This window comes from Microcebus murinus, chromosome 16, assembly GCF_040939455.1.
Source record: "Microcebus murinus isolate Inina chromosome 16, M.murinus_Inina_mat1.0, whole genome shotgun sequence".
In the NCBI taxonomy this organism is placed as follows: Eukaryota; Metazoa; Chordata; class Mammalia; order Primates; family Cheirogaleidae; genus Microcebus; species Microcebus murinus.
Genome location: NC_134119.1, coordinates 59,206,663 through 59,226,418, shown reverse-complemented (window position 1 = coordinate 59,226,418; position 19,756 = coordinate 59,206,663). Strand labels below are relative to the sequence as shown.

General features: G+C 48.9%; 1 protein-coding gene and 1 long non-coding RNA gene across 2 annotated transcripts; one reads left to right on the top strand and one right to left on the bottom strand.

Annotated features, from left to right (window-relative positions):
* Positions 1-97: 97 nt before the first annotated feature.
* ZBTB32 (zinc finger and BTB domain containing 32) lies at positions 98-8,686 on the bottom strand. The gene is made up of 6 exons (XM_012775027.3): positions 8,597-8,686; positions 1,621-2,609; positions 1,297-1,370; positions 1,119-1,187; positions 830-994; positions 98-666 (listed from the first exon to the last, which is right to left on the bottom strand). The coding sequence occupies exons 2-6, from the start codon at positions 2,508-2,510 to the stop codon at positions 386-388; spliced, it is 1,479 nt and encodes a 492-aa protein (XP_012630481.1). The 5' UTR covers positions 2,511-2,609; positions 8,597-8,686; the 3' UTR covers positions 98-385.
* Positions 8,687-15,232: 6,546 nt separating this feature from the next.
* Positions 15,233-16,307, top strand: LOC142861171 (uncharacterized). Its single transcript, XR_012912557.1, has 2 exons — positions 15,233-15,299; positions 16,054-16,307. It is a non-coding gene; the product is annotated as an uncharacterized LOC142861171 (long non-coding RNA).
* The last annotated feature ends 3,449 nt before the right edge of the window (positions 16,308-19,756 follow it).

Genomic DNA, 19,756 nt, shown 5'->3' with positions numbered 1-19,756 from the left:
GACAGCGGACGCACAGCCACAAGGGGCCGCTCTAGGACAAGGGGCAAGGCTGGGGGACCCCCGCGCACAGACTGAAGTCGGCTTTCTAGTCCTGGAAGGAGAGCACAGGAAACTCTTTATTATGGTGATGAAATCGGCCGTCCCCGTACAGTTAACCTTCACTCCTGTAAACTTTAGAGCCCTCACCCTAAAGAGGCTCGCTGGCCCAGGCGTGTGCGACCCGCGGTCGTCCGGGAGAGAGCTCTCAGCCGCCTTCCCGAGGCGCTTCTGGGGCCGAGTTTGCTAAGCTGCCGCAGCAGCAGTGCCGGGCCAGATGCCAAGCCGCCCCGATTCTCATTCTTTACTTGGAATCTTGGCTGAGCCCAAAGAAGCTACCGACACCTCGTCAGGTGGTGGTGGAGGAGGGACAACAGGGAGAGGTCGAGGCCCGGGATGGCCTTGAGGAGGAGGAGGAGTAGAGGAAGGTGGAGCGAATGGTCCATCCGGGCGGGAGCTGGCTGGGTGAGTGGCCTCGCATGTGCGCCTGCATGGAGGCCAGGCTGGGGCAGCCGGCCCTGCACAGGGGGCAGCGATACGGAGCGGCCCCGTGCGTCCGCAGGTGCTTGCTCATGGCAGAGAAGTCCCGGGAGCGCTGAGGACAAAGGCTACAGGAGAAGGGCTTCTCTCCTAGGGCGGGCAGAAGGGGAGCTTGGTGAAGGAAGGAAGAAGGGAGCAAAGGCTGCCCAAGCTAGGAGTAGACTGGGCAACCAGGTGAGGGAACTGCGCCGGAGTTGGGCAGACTGGAGTCAGGAAGGAAGCGGACAGTTCACACCAGGCACGGCACCCATACCTGTGTGGACTCGGTAGTGCGTTTCCATCTGATGTTTCAGTGAAAACCTCTTCCCACAGACAGAGCAAGCATAGGGCCGAGACCGAGCAGAAGGGGCTGGGGGAGGGTGTTGGTGAGATGGGTGGCCTGCTGTGCCCTCGTGACCCACACAGGTTGCAAGTGCTCCTGTGGGGACAGAGAAGTCAAAGGAGGGCAAGGCCAGGAATCCCAGAGCCGAATCACTGTAACACCCAGACAAGAATCAGGGGCTACAGTGGGGCTGAGGCAAAAGTGCCCTCACCCTACTCACCTGTGTGCCCCTGATCAGACTCTTCCGTCTCCCCAGGGCTGAGCTGTGTGGGCCCCTGGGAGAGGGAACCTGTAGGAAGCAGAATGAGGCAGGGGCCGTGCTCAGGCTGGACTCCTGGAACCCCAGCCCCAGAGGACAGACCACGTTACAGGTGTGTGCAGGACAGTGAGGGGCTTACCTGGGGTGGGGCTGGAGGAGGCCAGCTGGTTCTGGCTCCAGAGCCCTTTGGGGAGGTTCAGGGCCAGTGGGATCCTGGAGGTGGGGTGGGAAAGAGTTATAGCCTTGGAAAAGCCTGGGAGCCTGGCCCTTTCTTGAAGAGGGGGATGTCCTGAGTCCTCAAGGGCTGGGCTTTGGCTTTCTGTGGCAGGAGATTCTTGCCCATCCCCAACTCAGGAATGCACAGTAGAGAGAGAGGTGGTTGGAGCCTTTCCACCCATCACAGCTGCCTCTCCTGAGCTACTCCCTCCCTGCCTGGAGGCCTTTTCCTAGTCCCTTCACTCACCTCTGGTCCTGAGGCCAGACCTCCTGCCAGGCTCCAGTGGTGGGGGTGCTATGGGAGAAGGGAGTGCCATATCTGGGCGGCAACAGCAGGATGCTCCACAGGGCAGGCTGGCTCTCCCCAAACCAAGGGGCCTCAGCCCACCAGGGCCTGGGGATGATGCTGGTTTGGAAGGAATTTGGTAGGGGAAGGGGGCCAGGGAACTCCCGCAGACTTTCCTCAGAGCCCCCTGCACTCTCCCTCACCCACATGACCACTCCTTGCTTCCCATCTGCTGCCCCGTGGCAAACAGGGGGTTGGCTGAATTTCTCCTCCTTTGATCTCATCTGCTCCCCCTGATCCTCCCTCCTCGCCCCTGCCATCTCAGGGCCCTCTCTCGGTGGCTTGTGCTTGTGCAACATCTCCTGTTCTCTCTCACCAGTTCTAAAAAACTTCTCTGGTTCCTGCTTCTCTCCAAGCCTCCCCAGTCCTCTCTCAGAATCCCTTGTGGGTTTCTCTGGCTCCTCCTGACGTTTCTTCAGCCCTGGGTCCAGCTCTTCTTCAGCCCTGTCCCTTCGAGCCCTTCTGCAGGCCTCTTCCAGGGACTGCACTCCCAAGGCCCTGGCCGCCGCCTCGAGGGTCTCCAGCTCCCCAGGCTGCAGCTCTACACTCTCTCCATAAACAAAATGTAGAAGCTGGGCAAAGGTGGAAGGGCTGATGCCTTCTACCAGAGCCCACTGGCCCCTGTGGCCCAGCTGCTGGCTTACACCTGCTAGCACCAGGCTGTGGACTGGGAACTCCTGGCTCCCCACGGTGATCAGGGTATCACATAGTGCGGGCCGGAGCCTGGCTGCCAGCCGTACCAGCCGATCAGAGCCGTAGGGGCTGGGCAGTCTTATGGGAGGCAGGGGCATTATGCCTCGCCTAGGTACCAATCCTAGAGGCTCTAAGAGAAAGGCAACAATGTGGGGTCCATGAAGTAAAGGCGAGGGAGGAACAGCATATTCTCAAACCTGCGGAGGTGAGGGGAGAAAGAGTGAGTTGCTGGTTCTAGAACAGAGACCTCTGTCCTGAGCGAGCAAATAAACTAACTCAACAGAGGATCCGAGCTTATCCAGAATCATAACAGCAGCTAGGGATGGGGATGATGGTGGGAGAATGGAAATTAGACCAAATTCAGGACTTAAAGAGCAAGGGCCAGGCAGTTAACAACAATATCAAGCAGTGTGTTTAAGACAAGTATAGACAGGGCCTGCCCACTGGCAGTCTCCGACTTAAAGGATGGCAGACACTGACACTTCTGCTTCTCCAAGCCCCTCTGCAGGGAAGGACCTCTGAGCAGGCCAGGCTGTCCTCATTCCAGACAAAGGGATCACCATGAAACCCAATCACCCCTAGCATTTAGGAATGGAGCAAGACACAGCTTCATGGGAGAGCTTCGAAAGCTAGTGGGTCCTCCCCCCACAAGCCCATCATGCCTGAAAGGCAGGAAGACAGTAAGACAGGGGTCATGGCTGCAGGAGGGCAGGCTGTAAGGTATCGCTCAATCATTGCCCTGAAACTGAAGCTTCTAGAACACATCTTCAGAGAAAAGACAAAGATTCCCCTCCAGTGAATTCAGAAAGCAGGTGCAGAAGCCACAGGAGAGAGGCTAGTGACCCAGTGATGGAGGGAGCTTTTTGGAGAATTGGCCCCAAGGAAGTAGGAGAAAGGGAAATGTGAAGTGTAGTGAGGGAGGCTGTTTCCTCTCAAGATTAGGATAAGGAGATGGTGTGATTTTGTTTTTCATAAAACAAAATGTGAAGAATAGGAAGATAGGACCCAACATGGCAGGAGTTTATCACACATCAAAACCACCACATTGGCTTTGAAGAAGAGAACTGGGAACCCAGATACAGAAGCTAAGTGTCTTAGCCCTCAGCAGGCATGTTCCCAGGTGTGGGCTCACTGTGAACAGGGACCTGTGAGAGGGAGGGGTACTACTGGGACACCTCGGGGAGAGGGCTACAGGTTGGCAGGGAGTGGACAGGCAGAGCTGTGGTGGGAAGAAAGCTTCAGCTGGGAAGAGGCAACCACTCACCCGTTGTCGCTTCCTCCTGGACACCGCATGCTCTGAACTGCGGCTGGGGCTCTAGGCCCCTCACCCCGGAGCTAGCCCCGCCCATGACCTCACAGTCCTCCATTGGATGTCCCAAGTATCGGTCTGCCTCAGTCCCCCAAGGGGGTGTGGTTTTATAACCCTGGCTCTGTTTTATGCCTGATGGGAGACTGCACCCTCTACTTTCAGAGCCCAGGCATTCTGCTTCCTAACCTCCTGTCTCTTACTTTGTGAATTCCTAGAGTCAAAAAACTGTATCTGTAGCAACAAGGACTTTGGAATAATCAGACCTGCATTTGAGTTTCATCTCTGCCATTTACTAGCTGAGTGACCTGGGGCAAGTCACCTCTCTGAGCCTGTTACCTCTTTCATGGGATAGGAATAATCTCTCATTTGGAGGAGATGAAATGACATGATGAATGTGAAAATGGTTTATAAGTACCTAGCACCAATCAAATGGCATTAGTTTTCTTTCTTAGAGGTGACCGTTAGAGCACTAGAGGCTGGAAGCTGTTTCTACTACCTCAGCAGTAAAAAGGACTGGAACATCTGGATTCCAAAGACTGTGAAAGAGGACCAAAAGCATGCCTCCTCCCTCTCCCTGGCTTGCTACTTGGGAAGCCTCATTTACTCTGTGGTAATGACCCCTGTCATCTGGGCCACCATCGGGGACTGGGTGTGTGAGTGACTCAGATCCTCCCACCGAGCTCTGAAGGGGGCAACCCCAGGAACAGCCTGCGGTGGTCTTCGAAGAGAAAACCTCCTTTTCTTGGGCCAATGACAAATGACATTTCTCTGAAATCAAGACTCAGAGGTTTCTTTCATTTCCTGCCCAAGGAGTCAAGGTCCCCGGAGGTTTCCCCTCTTTTCACACTTTAGTACTCTTTGATCTGAGGAAGGGATGAAAGACTCAAGTTTCTTTTTCTGTTTCTTGCTATTCTATTATCCCTGTTCCTGTAGCAGATTTTTCATTCATTCTACAAATGTTGATAAAGTACTTATGATATATACCTAGAATATTATATAGGCACAACAAATAATTGGAAGATAAACAAGTCAGGTACCAGTAGGCTGCTTTGGTGACAAGGGATAGTCTGTTTCCCCCTGGGCTTCACTTCCTAGACCCAAATACTGTGTCTTTAAGCTGCCATTTCTCACTTTGGCTCCAAAATGTTCAAACCAGCTTCTTATTCTCTCCCTCTAGACCTAACCTATCTTCCTTCTCATTCTAGCTTGGCCGCAGGCAGGTGTTAACCCTTCCTAGATCAGACAGGGTGTGTCAATGGGTGAGGCTGGCGGAGGGGCAATCGGGTAAGGAGAGGGGAAGATGAGTCAGAGTGAAAGGGAAAATGCAAATGTGCGAGCTGTATTCATCTGCTACTCTGAGCGTTAAGTATTTTCCACTTCTGAGCTTTCTAATTCCTCACACTACCACACCCAGGGACACATTAGACACCCATATAAAAGACACAGAAAGCAGCAATCCCTCTGATATGTATGTTCACAGAGGGAAACAGCCTTCCTCCAGCACAGAAATACACAGTCACCAAAGAAAAGGAATAACTGGGGAAAGCCATGAGGGAGAAGCCCCAGGCACAGAAGGAAAGGTACAGGGGTCTGGAAGATTACGTCATCATCCAGTAGAGTGTGATCCCCTCACCTCCCAGCCCTACATCATGTGTCTGTGACTCAGCCCCCCACTAGTGTGGTTTGCAAATTGATGATCAAGAGAGTTGAGACTGCTCAGCAGGCAGCATTCTCTGTCAGCCAAATGTAGTTGACAAAGAGCATCAGTAGGCTTTCGGGGAACCTAAAGGGAGGACAAGGGTCAAGGGTATTCCCCATTGAACAAAAGCCCCCAAGAATGGGAAACCCCATCTTGCCTCCCACTTGGTATCTACCTCACCTAAGGGTATCCCTCATGCTGGTGACACTCTAGGCGCTTGTCTAGCCTCTCCCTACATTTTTGACAAACAACTCAAGCCATTCTGCACTTAGTGCAGCAGAAGCAGAAGCAAACAGCACTTGGACTTGGAAGGGTAGGGACACTGCTAATTGTTGCTGTTCTTGAAAGGCCTCCCCTCCCTAGTCTCAAAAACCTTGCCCACCTTCCGCTTCCCAAGGAATCATCCATGGTTGTCTCTCTGGGGAAGATCTAGGAAACCACAGGTTATGAGAACTCAAGCCTGCATCCTGGCAGAGGGTAGCATGGGTAGGAGAGATTAGGTAGAACATAATTGGAAGAGGAATATGTAGGGAACGGAGGTATGATTTCTGCCTCTCAGCTCTTTCTAATACTCCTGTTACTGAATAAAGTTTGAAATCTGATTTTTTAAATTCTGACTGATAGGCTTGACCAGGGAGACACTAAGGGGAGAAAATATGTGAGGGGCTCAGTGCACACCCTGATTGCAAAATCAGAGCTTTCCAGAAATCCTTGTATACAAACTCCTTCAGTCACAATCCAGCTTGATATAACAAGCAATGTGATGTGATGTCAATAGAGCAATGCAAATATAGATTCTCTTTAAATATTAGAATTAGGATTAAACCATCAGAGTAAGCCAACTAGAGGGATGATTATTTGTTTTATGAAAAATGTTCTCCCTTTATCTCACTTATTTTAAATATTGGCTCTTCCCAAGCCAAGTTGAAAACAAGATTCAATTTAGAAAAAATCTATTAACTAGCCACTCTTCCCAGGAACACATCTCTTTCCACAAATTAAGGTTAAATTCCTCATAGCATTTTATATAGATTAAGACCAATTATCCAAATCTTACATGAACTTTAAAGATGTTCACTCTTTCTAGTTAAGTATATCCAACACATACCAGAAAAGAGATACCACAGGGTGAGTTAGTTTCTTTTTTCCCTTAAATCAATGCTCTATATAACCCAAGAACGAGATATAGTCATACCCAGGTGAGCTGAATCTAGGTTCTTGAGACCCTATCATAGCACAAAGTGATATGTGGATTAAGTAGAAAAAAACTAGACTAGAAGTCAGAAAACTCAAGTTCCATTGCATCCTCACATTGCATGGCCTTTTTCTTTGGCACTCATATGGGGCTAACTCTTCCAAGAGCCTCAACTTCCTCATAGGAGCTTTTTCAAGAGTAATACTGAATACCAGTATTGACTTAGACCTGGGCAGAAGGCCCTACTCTGACTTCTGGCCATGTCCCTTCCCATGGGCTGAGGAGTCCAAAGGTATTTAGGAAGTGCCTAGTTGGAGCTTGTGAGCTCCCATGTTAGACCATGGTCTGAGAATCTAGAATCCTGGATTTCCTGGACCAAATGACTCTAAGCCCACTTTCGGGGCCTACACAGGCCCCAACCCCAGGTCTATATTCATGAGGGTGGACTGGGTGACTGATGGACACACCCTAGGCCCTGATTGTGTGCAGGGCATGTAGACTGAGCTTGGTTGTGCGGGCTAGTATGTCAGACACCTTGAAGGGTAGGCCAACACTGAGTGTGAGAAAAAAAAGAAGGAATCTCCATTTGTAGTCTTGCCCAGGCCCCATACACAAGAGCCTACCTTATTCCAATGGTTCTTAACCTCTTAGGGGGTCAACATCCAGTTGAGAATGTAAACCATAGGGCCAACCATTTACATTAGAAAGTTGTAGACGCTCATACCATTTTGTATACAAGTAAATGACAAGAGATTCACAGATTGTTCTGACGCCCATTCCTGGACAGGTTATTCCTTCTTGCTCATGCTTGTATCCTTTCACCCCCCCCCCAACAAATGCACACATGCATAGGGTTGTTCTTAGGATTTCCAGGAGATCACAGCCTTTGAAGTCCACTCATAGACCAACCCTTCACCTCCACCCCTGGTTTAAGAACTTAGTGTACATGAAAGCACTCTGAAAGCTTTAATACCATTGAACAGCCAAGTGAAATTAGATATCAACACCCTGCTCTATGAGTGTGAATAGATCATCAGTACAGACAACCTGGGTTGATTTCCTAAAGAGCAGATCTTTGCACACCTCTTCCTGTGGTCCAGGCCAACATTCACCTTCCCCATGTAACTGCCTCATGCTTACAGCCCAACATTTTCTGGGAATGACCACAAAGGGCATAGGGAAGAGTGGGGACAGGGAGACCAAAGAGGCCCAGACACAACCCAATCCCAGTTCTATCTAGAGCCACAGGGCAATAATACCTCACTCAGGGCAAAAGCTTGGCTGGGCTACAGAGACTTCTTCTCCAGAACTTCTAGAGGCCAACCTCTTGGTCACATTGACCAACCTGGACTCAGTACTGGAGCATCTACCAAAAGCATCTCAACTCAGAGCCCGGAAACCCCAGAAAGCCTTGCAATTGCATGTCCCCTGCACAGCCTGGATGCAATGGTCCTTGACCACTTCTCGGTGGGCTTTCGACCTCACTAACATTCACTCCCAGCCCAAGCTGGGTTCAAATGCCCCAGAAAACCTTCCAAGTGCACGCTAGTTTCATCTCTTGGCCAATGACTTCCTATAACCTCCGGAGAGCTACAGGCCTCTCCTCTGAGTCACCAGATCCAGATTCAGTCCCGAGACCCCAGATAACCTCTCACTGTCCAGAGGCCATACCTCGTGGCCAATGACCCCATGAAGAGCCAAGGGCCTTCAACTTCCCCAGAACATGCTTCCAAGTCAGGCTGGCCTCAAGGATCACTGACCAACTCAGAGGGCATGCTGGCTTGGCCTCTGCCCAACGTAGGCCCAAAGGTGCCAGGAGCCTCCATTTCCAGCCTCTCCAGGGCAGGCGCAAACCCCAGGGCCTAAAGCCCTCAACCCGCACTTTCCGATCCTCAACGGCGGCCACTCAAGCCCCAAAACACCAGCTTGGCCTGGGCCAGGCCCAAGCCCGAAAAAGAGTAAGAAAAACCATGGCACTCACCAGCTCAGACCCTGTTCCTCCTCCCCATTCAGCCCCGCATACACTTAGGGCAGCGCAAGCAAGCCGGAGTGGCCAGTGGCCGTTAGAAAGTGAGAAGTGGCGCGCGGCCCAGGCGCGTGCACAGCTCGCTCCTCGCGCCCAGAGCCCGAGGCGGACGCTGATTGGCTGCAGCGCTGGCCGCACTCCCCTACTGGCTGAGCGCGCTGAGCAGCCTGGGAGGCACCTAGGACAGTGCCACTTCCTCGGCTCTGCCTCGGGCTCGCCACTGATTGGCTGTGGCGGGGCAGGGCCTTGAGTCTGATTGGTCGGGGGACTTAGGCTTCGGGCCTCTCAGTAGAAGAGTTCGAGCGACTGCCCTCTGCCCCCCAGTGTTGATTGGCTGCGGAGTTGGCCCTTTCCCACTCCCTTTGCACGACCGAGTTGGAACCTCCTTCACCAGAGTAGCCTTGGGGCCTCTGTCTGCAAGTGCTCAGGGATGCCACCACCTTTATTGCTTCCATCTTGCCCCCCTGAGTAGCTCTTGTTCAGAAACCCTTTCACTCTTCTCTCAACCCTTTACAATATATGGAGATTTACGGTCTGGGGAAGCGTACAGGGGTGGGTAGGCTGCCGCCACACCTGATTGGCCGGGACTCCCTCAGGAGCCCGTCAGGCTTCGGGTGCCTGTGGGCGGCTCCCTTTTCCCGCCTTTTGCCCTAATCACCGCTGATAGGCTGCGCAACTCACCCTGCACACCTGGAAGTTACAGGGACAGGGAAGGCACAAGAGGGGCAGGGCCTTGACCCGCGACTGGCAGGGGTACATTCGCACCTCACATTTTCACGGACACCCGCGCGCGTCACGTGCCGGCCCCCTACGCCACAGAAAGAATGGCTCCCTGCATTAGTTGACCGGAGCGTATGAGCCCGGCCAGCGGGCTTCCCTCGAAGGCAGGGCTTAGGTTACGACAAGCGAGCTTGCACCTCGCCAGCCTCCCGCGGCGGGCAGACTGGTCCCTCACACTGCGTCCGCAGCGGTTGCCCCGCTGATTGGCCCCCTGTCTTCTAAGCAGCTTAGGGTTCGCTCTTGGACTCATCCAATGAGGCGCCACGGCGCTTTAAGGAGGCGGGCATTGCTCGCCGCTGCCGCATTCGATTGGCCCGCAGGCTTCGCTTCTTCGCTTCTGATTGATCACAGCGCAGAGGGGGCGGGACCCAGCCAAACAGTTTCAGGCGGCTACTAGGGTTCTGTCCTCCGTCCCGGCGGCCCGCTGAGGAGCTGCAGGTGGGAAGAGAGCACCACGCGGAAGAGCCTGGGACTGTAGCCCGAGCTGTAAGCGGCGGGCGAGACAGCCTGAGGCAAGACCCGGGCCTGACAGGAAGCGAAACCCTCCAAAAGGTGGAAAGACTGGACTGGATGGAGCCATACTAGGATTAACAGCAGCTCCCGCTCATCAAGCCTTTCTGCGCACCGCACTTTGTGCATCTCTCATTGAATCCTTCTAAATATCCCGTGAGGGAGACAATTACTGTGCCAGGTGAACCTCTGAGGGCCAGAGAGGTGAAGTCATTTATCTCAGGTCACACAGCGAGTACAGGCATTGCTAGGACTGGAACCCTGGTCTCGTGAGCGTCCAGCATGTGAGCTGCACTGTGATTAAGTCGGGTTCATCTTGTGGATGTGGGATGAAGTTTGATGTAGTCACGTTGGTCCCGGTTTATTTCATCTACGAATGAGGGGTTTTGGTGTTGTGTTTTGTTTTTCTTTTGACTCGAATCTGATCCTGAAGGCTTTGGCACTCAGTGCATATTTTCAACTCCTAAAACATTTGGGAAAATGCATTGACAGTCTCATAATATCTCTGTCCCTTATTGGCTACTTACACTAAAAACCAGGCCAGTTTTGGTAGCTGTACCCACATCATCTGGTTGAATCCTCATAGCAAACTCCAACAGATAGTTTACTGTTATTATTCTCATTTTACAGTTACACAAACTGAGGGTGAGAGAAAAAATTGACTTCCCTAAGGTCTCACCAGGAGTAATTGTTAGAGCTAGAATTTGACCTAGGCCTGTTGCAGTCTGATTCCAGAGCCTAAATTCCTAACCATTGGTGTACACTGCCTCCCATCCTAACAGATACTGTGTCCAGGTTGCGGACACGTGGTCCTTGGTAGTCCTCACGGCCACGATAGGAAGAGGAAAGATGTGACAACATCCATTGGAACAGACAACCAAGCCTCACAGAGGTTAAGCTGCTCATCTCAGCTCACACAGTGGGTCCATGGCTGAGCAAGGAATAAAATGATACATGACTTTCTGAATGCAAACCTGAATTCTTAATCCACCTCACACTGCTTCTTTCCTATTTGAAATACGAAGAAACTGAGATTCTGAGGAGAAAACAGCTGGAATTCAGAACCAGATCTATCTGACCCAAGAGATCACTCCCTGAATCACATTGTCTCCAGGAAATACTTACCTGGTAGATCCTGGGTTGGATCATTTAGAAGTCATCTCACCTAGCCAGCCTTTTTTTTTTACAAACAACGAATTTATCTGGTCCCAACTTTGACTCCACATATTATTGAGAGTATATTTTACAGCCTCAGAACCTTTGGGAGTTTCTCACTGAGAAATGTGCCATAAACTCATTTTGTTTAGGGCTTGATTGGTTAATCACCTTCTTGAGGAAGGTCAGGAAAGTCTAATAGGGAGCAGCACTTGTGTCTCATGATTTTAAGTCTCCAAAATGTGTTAGTCACTGCATGTGTTATTTCTAGACCCACCCACCCATCCTCTCCAACTCTTTTTTTTTTTTTTTTTTTGAGACAGAGTCTCACTCTGTTGCCCAGCTAGAGTGCCGTGGCATCAGCCTAGCTCACAGCAACCTCAAACTCCTGGGCTCAAGTAATCTTCCTGCTTCACCCTCCCAAGTAGCTGGGACTACAGGCATGCTCGGCTATTTTTTTCTATATATGTTTTTAGTTGGCCAATTAATTTCTTTCTTTCTTTTTTTCTTCTTTTTTTTTTTTTTTGAGACAGAGTCTCGCCCAGGCTAGAGTGAGTGCCGTCGCATCAGCCTAGCTCACAGAAACCTCAAACTCCTGGGCTCAAGCAATCCTACCTCCCGAGTCGCTGGGACTACAGGCATGCGCCACCATGCCTGGCTAATTTTTTTAATATATATATTAGTTGGCCAATTAATTCCTTTTTATTTTTAGTAGAGACGGGGTCTCACTCTTGGTCAGGCTGGTTTCAAACTCCTGACCTCAAGCAATCCACCCGCCTTGGCCTCCAATTTCTTTCTATTTTTAGTAGAGAAAGGGTCTTGCTCTTGCTCAGGCTGGTCTCAAACTCCTGAGCTCAAATGATCCACCAGCCTCGGCCTCCCAAAGTGCTAGGATTACGGGTGTGAGCCACCAAGCCCGGCCATCTGCAACTCTTAATGGTAATTGGGTTGGCATCAGGCAATGATGTGACCAATTTGATCTTTTATATGTTAACCTTGAATCTTACAACCTTACTATAATCACTTAATATTTCTAGGAAGTTTTTTTGTCAATTCTTTAGGATTTTCTACAGAGACAATCATGTCATCTGTAAACAGATAGTTTTAGTTTTTTCCTTCCCAATATGTATACCTTTTATTTCCTTTTTTTGTCTTATTGCTTTAGCTAGGACTTCCAGTATGCTGTCAAAAAGGAGTAGCGAGGCCAGGTGCGGTGGCTCGCACTTATAATCCTAGCACTCTGGGAGGCCGAGGCGGGTGGATTGCTCAAGGGTAGGAGTTCAAAACCAGCCTGAGCAAGAGCGAGACCCCATCTCTACTATAAATAGAAAGAAATTAATTGGCCAATTAATATATATATATATGCATATATATATATATATATATATATATATATTAGCCGGGCATGGTGGCACATGCCTGTAGTCCCAGCTACTCGGGAGGCTGAGGCAGAAGGATCGCTTGAGCCCAGGAGTTTGAGGTTGCTGTGAGCTAGGCTGATGCCACGGCACTCACTCTAGCCTGAGCAACAAAGTGAGACTCTGTCTCAAAAAAAAAAAAAAAAAGAAAGAAAAGGAGTAGCGAGATGGGACATCCTTGGCAATTTGGTCTTAGGTGTTCTTTTACCTAAGAGGTAACTTAGGAGGAATTGGAACACCAGGGACCTTGTAATTATGTTCTCAACAGGACTGAAGTTGTCCTCTAGAAAGACCGTTTTCTTAACCTTTTTACCTTTTCTATTTTATTTGTTTTCATTTCAGTACCCAAGACATCTGAGAAACCATCTAAAAAGTATCTAGGGGAATCTTCATGTCTTTAATAGATCTTCTACTTCGGTTTTGAAACATGAATTTAGGTAAAGCATTGTCTTCTTAGTGGATGATGCCTGAAATTCTGAAAAAGGCACCTATTTATAGGATAGCTCTTTGGTCACTGGAGGAATTATCCAAGGACCAGGTAACTCTTCTGTTTGAGGAGATCACAACAGAGGAACACTCTCAAGTGGAGGCACTTGATGACTTCCGATGGGGGCTGTTGGCATCTTTTCATCGTCCTTCATCCCCTGTTTGGTAAATCGTTTGTTACAATGGCCTCCATAATTCTCTTCTTTTTTTTTTTTCTTTTTTTTCCTCGTTGTCGCAGGGCAATAAAGGATTATTGTCAATACAATACAACCTTGGGTAAGCGATCCACACACTGACTCTGGGCTTAGCCATGTGACTTGCTTTGGCCAATGTGTCAATGGCACACGTGACAAAAGCAGAGACTAGATAATTGCTTGTGCACTTTAGGGCTTGTCCTTTCTTGCTGCTCTTGGGAATCCTGTGAGCACCAGCATGTGAATAGCTGGACTGGTCTTCTGTAGACACATGGCCCAGTTACAGCCATCACTCCAGCCGCCAACACCAAGCACCAGCCAGCCCCAGCTGCCAGACGCGTATGAGGCCACCCCTCAGCTGACTGCAGCTTCATGCGTGAGCCAGGTGAGACCAACAGAACTGTCCAGCAGATGGTCCCACAGCATCAGGGACTAAAAGAAAGTCATTTAAGCCACTGTCTTTTGGGGTTGTTAACAAAAGCTAAATGGTATGCCCTGGACCAGGGAGTTCAAAACCAGCCTGAGCAAGAGTGAGACCCCATCTCTACTATAAATAGAAAGAAATTAATTGGCCAACTAATATATATATTTATATATATTAGTTGGCCAATTAATATATATATATATATATATTAGCCGGGCATGGTGGTGCATGCTTGTAGTCCCAGCTACTTGGGAGGCTGATGCATCATTTTAGGCAACAAATATCACTTGCCTTGACTCTGGGTACAGATTCTTGAAAATTAAAAAATGTCTTCAGTTTCCAGACTTGTTTTCTCAATTTTCTGAATGAATTTTTGTGAAACGAGATTTAAAAACCAAGGATCTTCTTTTGATTATTTTTGCCAGCAAGACCAGGTGTGGCTCTTTAGAAACATCATTTTCTTGTCCCTTTACTTTCTCTGCTTTGCATTTTTCTGTTTCCATTCATAGAGGATCTGAGAAAGCACTCAATTATCTGTCGCCTTAAGTGGCACGTCCCTAACTGGGCTCAAGAAGGCCCTCGTGGTCACCCACTATAATGTGGAGAAGAATAACAGCCATCAGAGGCCAGTCACAGCTTAGTGGGAACTAGGACGGGGCACTGGAATCAGGAAGAGAAGCCCCTAACTTCTGCAGTGTCCCTCCAGCACCCCCTATTGGCAAGGCCTAATCCTGTGCCAGGTGACAAACGCTGAACTGAGAGGCAGTAAATGGATAACTGGCATGGGTGGGGGATGGAGGCCCCTGCTATTAATAAAAACAACAGTGATGATAATGGATAGCGTTCACTTCTCAGTGCTTCCTGTGTCACTTATCACAGAATCGTCAGGAAGGACTTGAAGGGAGAGGGGACAGTGGTCCTTTCTGCCCCCAGGGTCCGTTCGTTCACCCTTTGCTAGGCCCAGGGTCAAAGCCTGCTTTGGGCAACCAACCCCTCCTCCCTCCCAGGCTGGGCCCTGTGCACGCAGCGGACTCCGGGCCTGCTCCCAGGGCATGTGATACCCCAGGAGTGGCCATTCAGAACTTTCCTGACCCACACACATGGTGACGTGGGGGTCACAGCACAGCATCGGACCACAGCATCGGACCAGGGACCAGTGACAGTGCCCTGCCACTGCCAGAGGCTCACACACCCGTCAGGACGCAGATGGGATGCTGAAGCTCCCTGCCTTTTTCCCTGCCTAGGTCTTGCTTTGTTTTTTCATTCTTTTTTTTTTTTTTTTCTGGGCAATTATTATCCTTTGACCTGTCTGTTTCTCTTGCTGGTTTTATTTTTCTCCCCCTCCAGAAGGTAAGCTTTTTTTTTTGAGACAGAGTCTCGCTTTGTTGCCCAGGCTAGAGTGAGTGTGTGGTGTCAGCCTGGCTCACAGCAACCTCAAACTCCTGGGCTCAAGCAATCCTCCTGCCTCAGCCTCCCGAGTAGCTAGGACTACAGGCATGTGCCGCCATGCCCGGCTAATTTTTTCTATATATATTTTTAGTCGGTCAATTAATTTCTTTCTATTTTTAGTAGAGACGGGGTCTTGCTCTTGCTCAGGCTGGTTTCCAACTCCTGACCTCGAGTGATCCACCCACCTCGGCCTCCCAGAGTGCCAGGATTACAGGCGTGAGCCACTGCGCCTGGCTGAGAAGGTAAGCTTTATAAAGGGAGAGACTCAGGTCTGATTTGCTCCCTGCTGTATCCTCAGAACCTAGAACAGTGCCTGATGCACGTTAGGCAAGCAATAAATATTTGAATGAATGAATGTATGAGTGAGTTGAGGATATTCACAAGTTTACCCCCCTGGTACAGGGGCAGCTGCAACATGTCTCAGCAAAGCTTCCTGGGCCCCCAGTCCCTGGGGAACAAGGTGTCAGTGATACTGTCTGCATGAGATAGGTTCTCACTGGCTCTGGAGAGTTCAGTTTTTACAACATAGTCTGTGAATACCCAGGACTTACTTCCCCATGCTGGGAGACCTTACGCAACAATGTAGACCTTTCCAGGGGTGGGATCGGATGGGCCAAAGGGTGTGAGTTTTACATTTGAGTGAAAAAGCCAACTTGCCCTCTTGGAAGGAGTGTAAGAAAAAGTGGATATAGTCAGAGGTTTGGGTCCCGTTTAACTACTGTATCACGTTATAGTTCATTCTTTCTACTTCTGTGATCTCAGAGCAAGAGAGAGCTCAGTGGGGCAGGATGGGTTAGGGAAGGCAACAAGGGGCCAAGCCACATGGGCCTTCAGTGCTAGATGAGGAGTTGGACTTTGTGCTGAGAGTACTGGGGAGCCATAGAGGGTTAGAGGCAAAAGAGGGATGTGGTCATGTTGGGGTGTGGTAGGAAAAGTCATCTAATGGCTGCCTTTCCCTCAGGACCCCTGACCTCTTTGCTCCCCTCTCACCCACAGAAACTGGCCTTTGAGTGAGGGGGGCAAGGGCAGACAGACTTGTCCTGCCAGTTGAGGCCTGCCTTGGTCAAACCGCATTGCTGCCCGTCCGGCTGAGCCACACTCTGCAGGTGTGCGGCCAGATGGAGCCAGAGATTGCAGTGGCAGACCTGGGACCGAGGTGGAGGCCAGGCTGACCCCAAGTCCCCCACATCCTACAAGGCCTGGTCTGTCTTAATTGCTCAGATAAAGTTTGAAAATGTTTATCAGAATAATTCTTTTCTCAGTGTACATTTCATGTCCAGCAGTGGCATTTTTGTTAACATTTCTTTCTTTCTTTCTTTTTTTTTGAGACAGAGTCTTGCATTGTTGCCCAGGCTAGAGTGAGTGCCGTGGCATCAGCCTAGCTCACAGCAACCTCAAACTCCTGGGCTCAAGTGATCCTACTGCTTCTGCCTCCCGAGTAGCTGGGACTACAGGCATGCGACACCATGCCCGGCTAATTTTTTCTATATATATTAGTTGGCCAATTAATTTGTTTCTATTTATAGTAGAGATGGGGTCTCGCTCTTGCTCAGGCTGGTTTTGAACTCCTGACCTCAAGCAATCCACCTGCCTCGACCTCCCAGAGTGCTAGGATTACAGGCGTGAGCCACCGTGCCCAGCCAACATTTATTTCTTGATTTTTGTTGGAGAACAAAGTCAGTAATCATCATAGAATATTTGGAAATACCAAAATACCCAAGGAATGAAATAAAAATTCCCCAAAAGTGTCTCCTCTTCTTTAATAACTAATGTTGGCCTTTGGGAGACTTTAAAAAAAAATGCAAACATGCATATATTTATATTTTTATCAGAAAAGGAATTATACTTAGCATGTTGTATTGTAATCTGTTTTTTTCACTTACAATTTCCCAAGTACGTTTTCATGCCATAAAGTATTCTTTTGCAATGTGATTTTAAGGAAAAAAGCTGGTTTGATGTTTATCAATCAATCGCCATTAACTCCTCAAACATTCTTTAAAGACCCTCAGCCAAAAACATCATATTAACTCTAATATACGCTGAGCCTATAAGTTGAATATTTCTCACCGGAAGCACCAAGCATTTTCAGGTGTGACTTTACTTTTATAAATGCAAATATATGACTTACTTTGGCTAATCAATTTCCGTATGACAAGGATGGATAGAGCCCCAAATATTTGAAATTGAAATTCACCAGAGACAATTGCTGCTATAGCAGCAAGCAGTTTATTTCTGCATTTGGTTCTGCTTATGCCAGATTGAGAAGATCCACGATTCATAATAAAAAGGTCTACTGTTTCCTGAGCTCTTGGAGTGTGGCCCTATGCTATGAGGTAGGGACTGTTACAACCCCCATTTTACAGAGGGACACACTGAGACTCAAAAGAGTCTGATGGGCCTGGTGAGAACCCAGCCCTGACTTTTTACCCCTCTCAGAGAATTCCAGTCACAGACTAAGTCACCATGAACTTGCTTGTGAAGACTTTAGAAGCAGATTAGGATGGAATCCTCCTTTTCCTTGACATGTTTACAAGCCATTCAAATATGTGCCCAGGGATGGGGGAGAAGTTTCTAGAGCTTCCAGAAGAGCCAGTTAGTCCGGTTAACCTGGAGGGGGCTCTTGTGTGATAAAACACAATGTGCAGGCCTGTAATCCTAGCACTCTGGGAGGCCGAGGCAGGTGGATTGCTCCAGGTCAGGAGTTCGAAACCAACCTGAGCAAGAGTGAGACCCCATCTCTACTATAAATAGAAAGAAATTAATTGGCCAACTAATATATATAGAAAAAATTAGCCGGGCATGGTGGCGCATGCCTGTAGTCCCAGCTATTTGGGAGGCTGAGGCAGTAGGGTTGCCTGAGCCCAGGAGTTTAAGGTTGCTGTGAGCTAGGCTGATGCCATAGCATTCACTTTAGCCTGGGCAACAAAGTGAGACTCTGTCTCAAAACAAACAAACAAACAAACAAAAAAACACAATGTGCATCACATCTATGTGGTGTTTTAAAAATCTGATTAGAAAAGTAAAGCCACATACTATTCAGTATTTTAGAAATCCCTTTATTGGTTTTTATTTTTGAAAAATAATAGATGATCTTCATAAAAATTGTTTCAAACATTATAAAAATATGTATGATAAAATATATATGGTGAAAATTTCTACGGTCACAATTGCTGTTATAAAAAATAAATTAAGGCCGGGCGCGGTGGCTCACGCCTGTAATCCTAGCTCTTGGGAGGCTGAGGCGGGCGGATTGCTCAAGGTCAGGAGTTCAAAACCATCCTGAGCAAGAGCAAGACCCCGTCTCTACTATAAATAGAAAGAAATTAATTGGCCAACTGATATATATATAAAAAATTATCCGGGCATGGTGGCGCATGCCTGTAGTCCCAGCTACTAGGGAGGCTGAGGCAGAAGGATCACTCGAGCCCAGGAGTTTGAGGTTGCTGTGAGCGAGGCTGATGCCACGGCACTCACTCTAGCCTGGGCAACAAAGCGAGACTCTGTCTCAAAAAAAAATAAAAAATTAAAAAAAAAATAAATTAAAAATATGGTGAGAATTTCCCCTCCTATCAGCCTTTCATCCCACTGCCCTCCTCAAAGGAGTCCTTCCTGGGAAATAGGTGTGTATAATTTTTACAAAAATGAAATCACTTCAGCACAACGTACTGCACGTAGTTTTCAGCTATTTCTGCTCCGTATTTATTGGAGTGTTTTCCATGTTAAAACATAGAGTTCTTGCTCATCATTTGTTACTGCTGTGTGGTATTCTAGAGCATGGGCATCGCATGGCTAACACGAAATCTGAGTTCGGCACCTGCTGACCACCTGCAGACCTATGGGATAAATGAGGACCCAGAGAAATTTTATTTGATGGGGAAAGAAGCCAGACGTTTCTGGAAAGGCCCAGTTGCTGCATAATGGCCAGAGGATGAGGCTACCTTTGGGAGGACAAGAGAGGGATTCTTAAACTGTTTTTTTTTCATGGACCCCTTAGAGAACTTTCTAGAAGGAGGGTGTCTATCACCTGTACTTCTCAATAGCCCTGTACCTTGATTTTCCTTTGATAAACAACCCTCCCCAATGTCACCACTGGACATATCCTTAGCAGGATTATCAGTCCAGGTGTCCTCCCTTCCCCAACCACAGGATGGGCCTAGAACCTAAACCAAGGCAGTGAGATTCAATTCCTCACCTTGGCTAAAGCTATTGAGAGAGAGAGGCCCTTTTATACTGCCCGTGTTGCTTAGCTACAAAGACGAAAGTCTGGTGTTGCCAGAGAAATCCTTTCTGAGGGTGAGGCAGGTCTCCTGGAAACCTAGATTGAACCCCTGGATCCAGACACGCCTGAAGCCAGCCCTGCTGACTCAGTTACATGGGCCACGGAGTTGCATTTCCTGCTTCAGTCAGTGCCAGCTGGGTTTCTGCCTCTTCCATCGGAAGAGTTCTTGTTCGTTCACCCTTGACCCGGAGGAAAACAAATTCATTCATTCGTTCAATCAATCGGTGTTTATTGATTATATGGTCTGTGCTGGGCAATGATGGGGACAGTGAAGTGACCATGACAGAACTTGTCTCTCCTCTCATGGCAATCCCAGTCCACCAGAGCTTACACAGACAATCACAAGCCATGAGGGAGGCCTCAGGGAGCTACACGGAGGCATCTGTGAATGGGTTGGGGGTCGGGGAAGGGTCCCCTGAG

Bases quoted from the DNA above. Each gene is read 5' to 3' on its own strand.
- ZBTB32 (XM_012775027.3), bottom strand. From the start codon at position 2,510: ATGCCCCTGCCTCCCATAAGACTGCCCAGCCCCTACGGCTCTGATCGG. The intron at 1,371-1,620 runs GTGAGTGAAGGG...CCCCACCTCCAG, and splicing joins GTCTGGCCTCAGGACCAGAG to GATCCCACTGGCCCTGAACC. The intron at 995-1,118 runs GTGAGTAGGGTG...CTGTCCCCACAG, and splicing joins GTCTGATCAGGGGCACACAG to GAGCACTTGCAACCTGTGTG.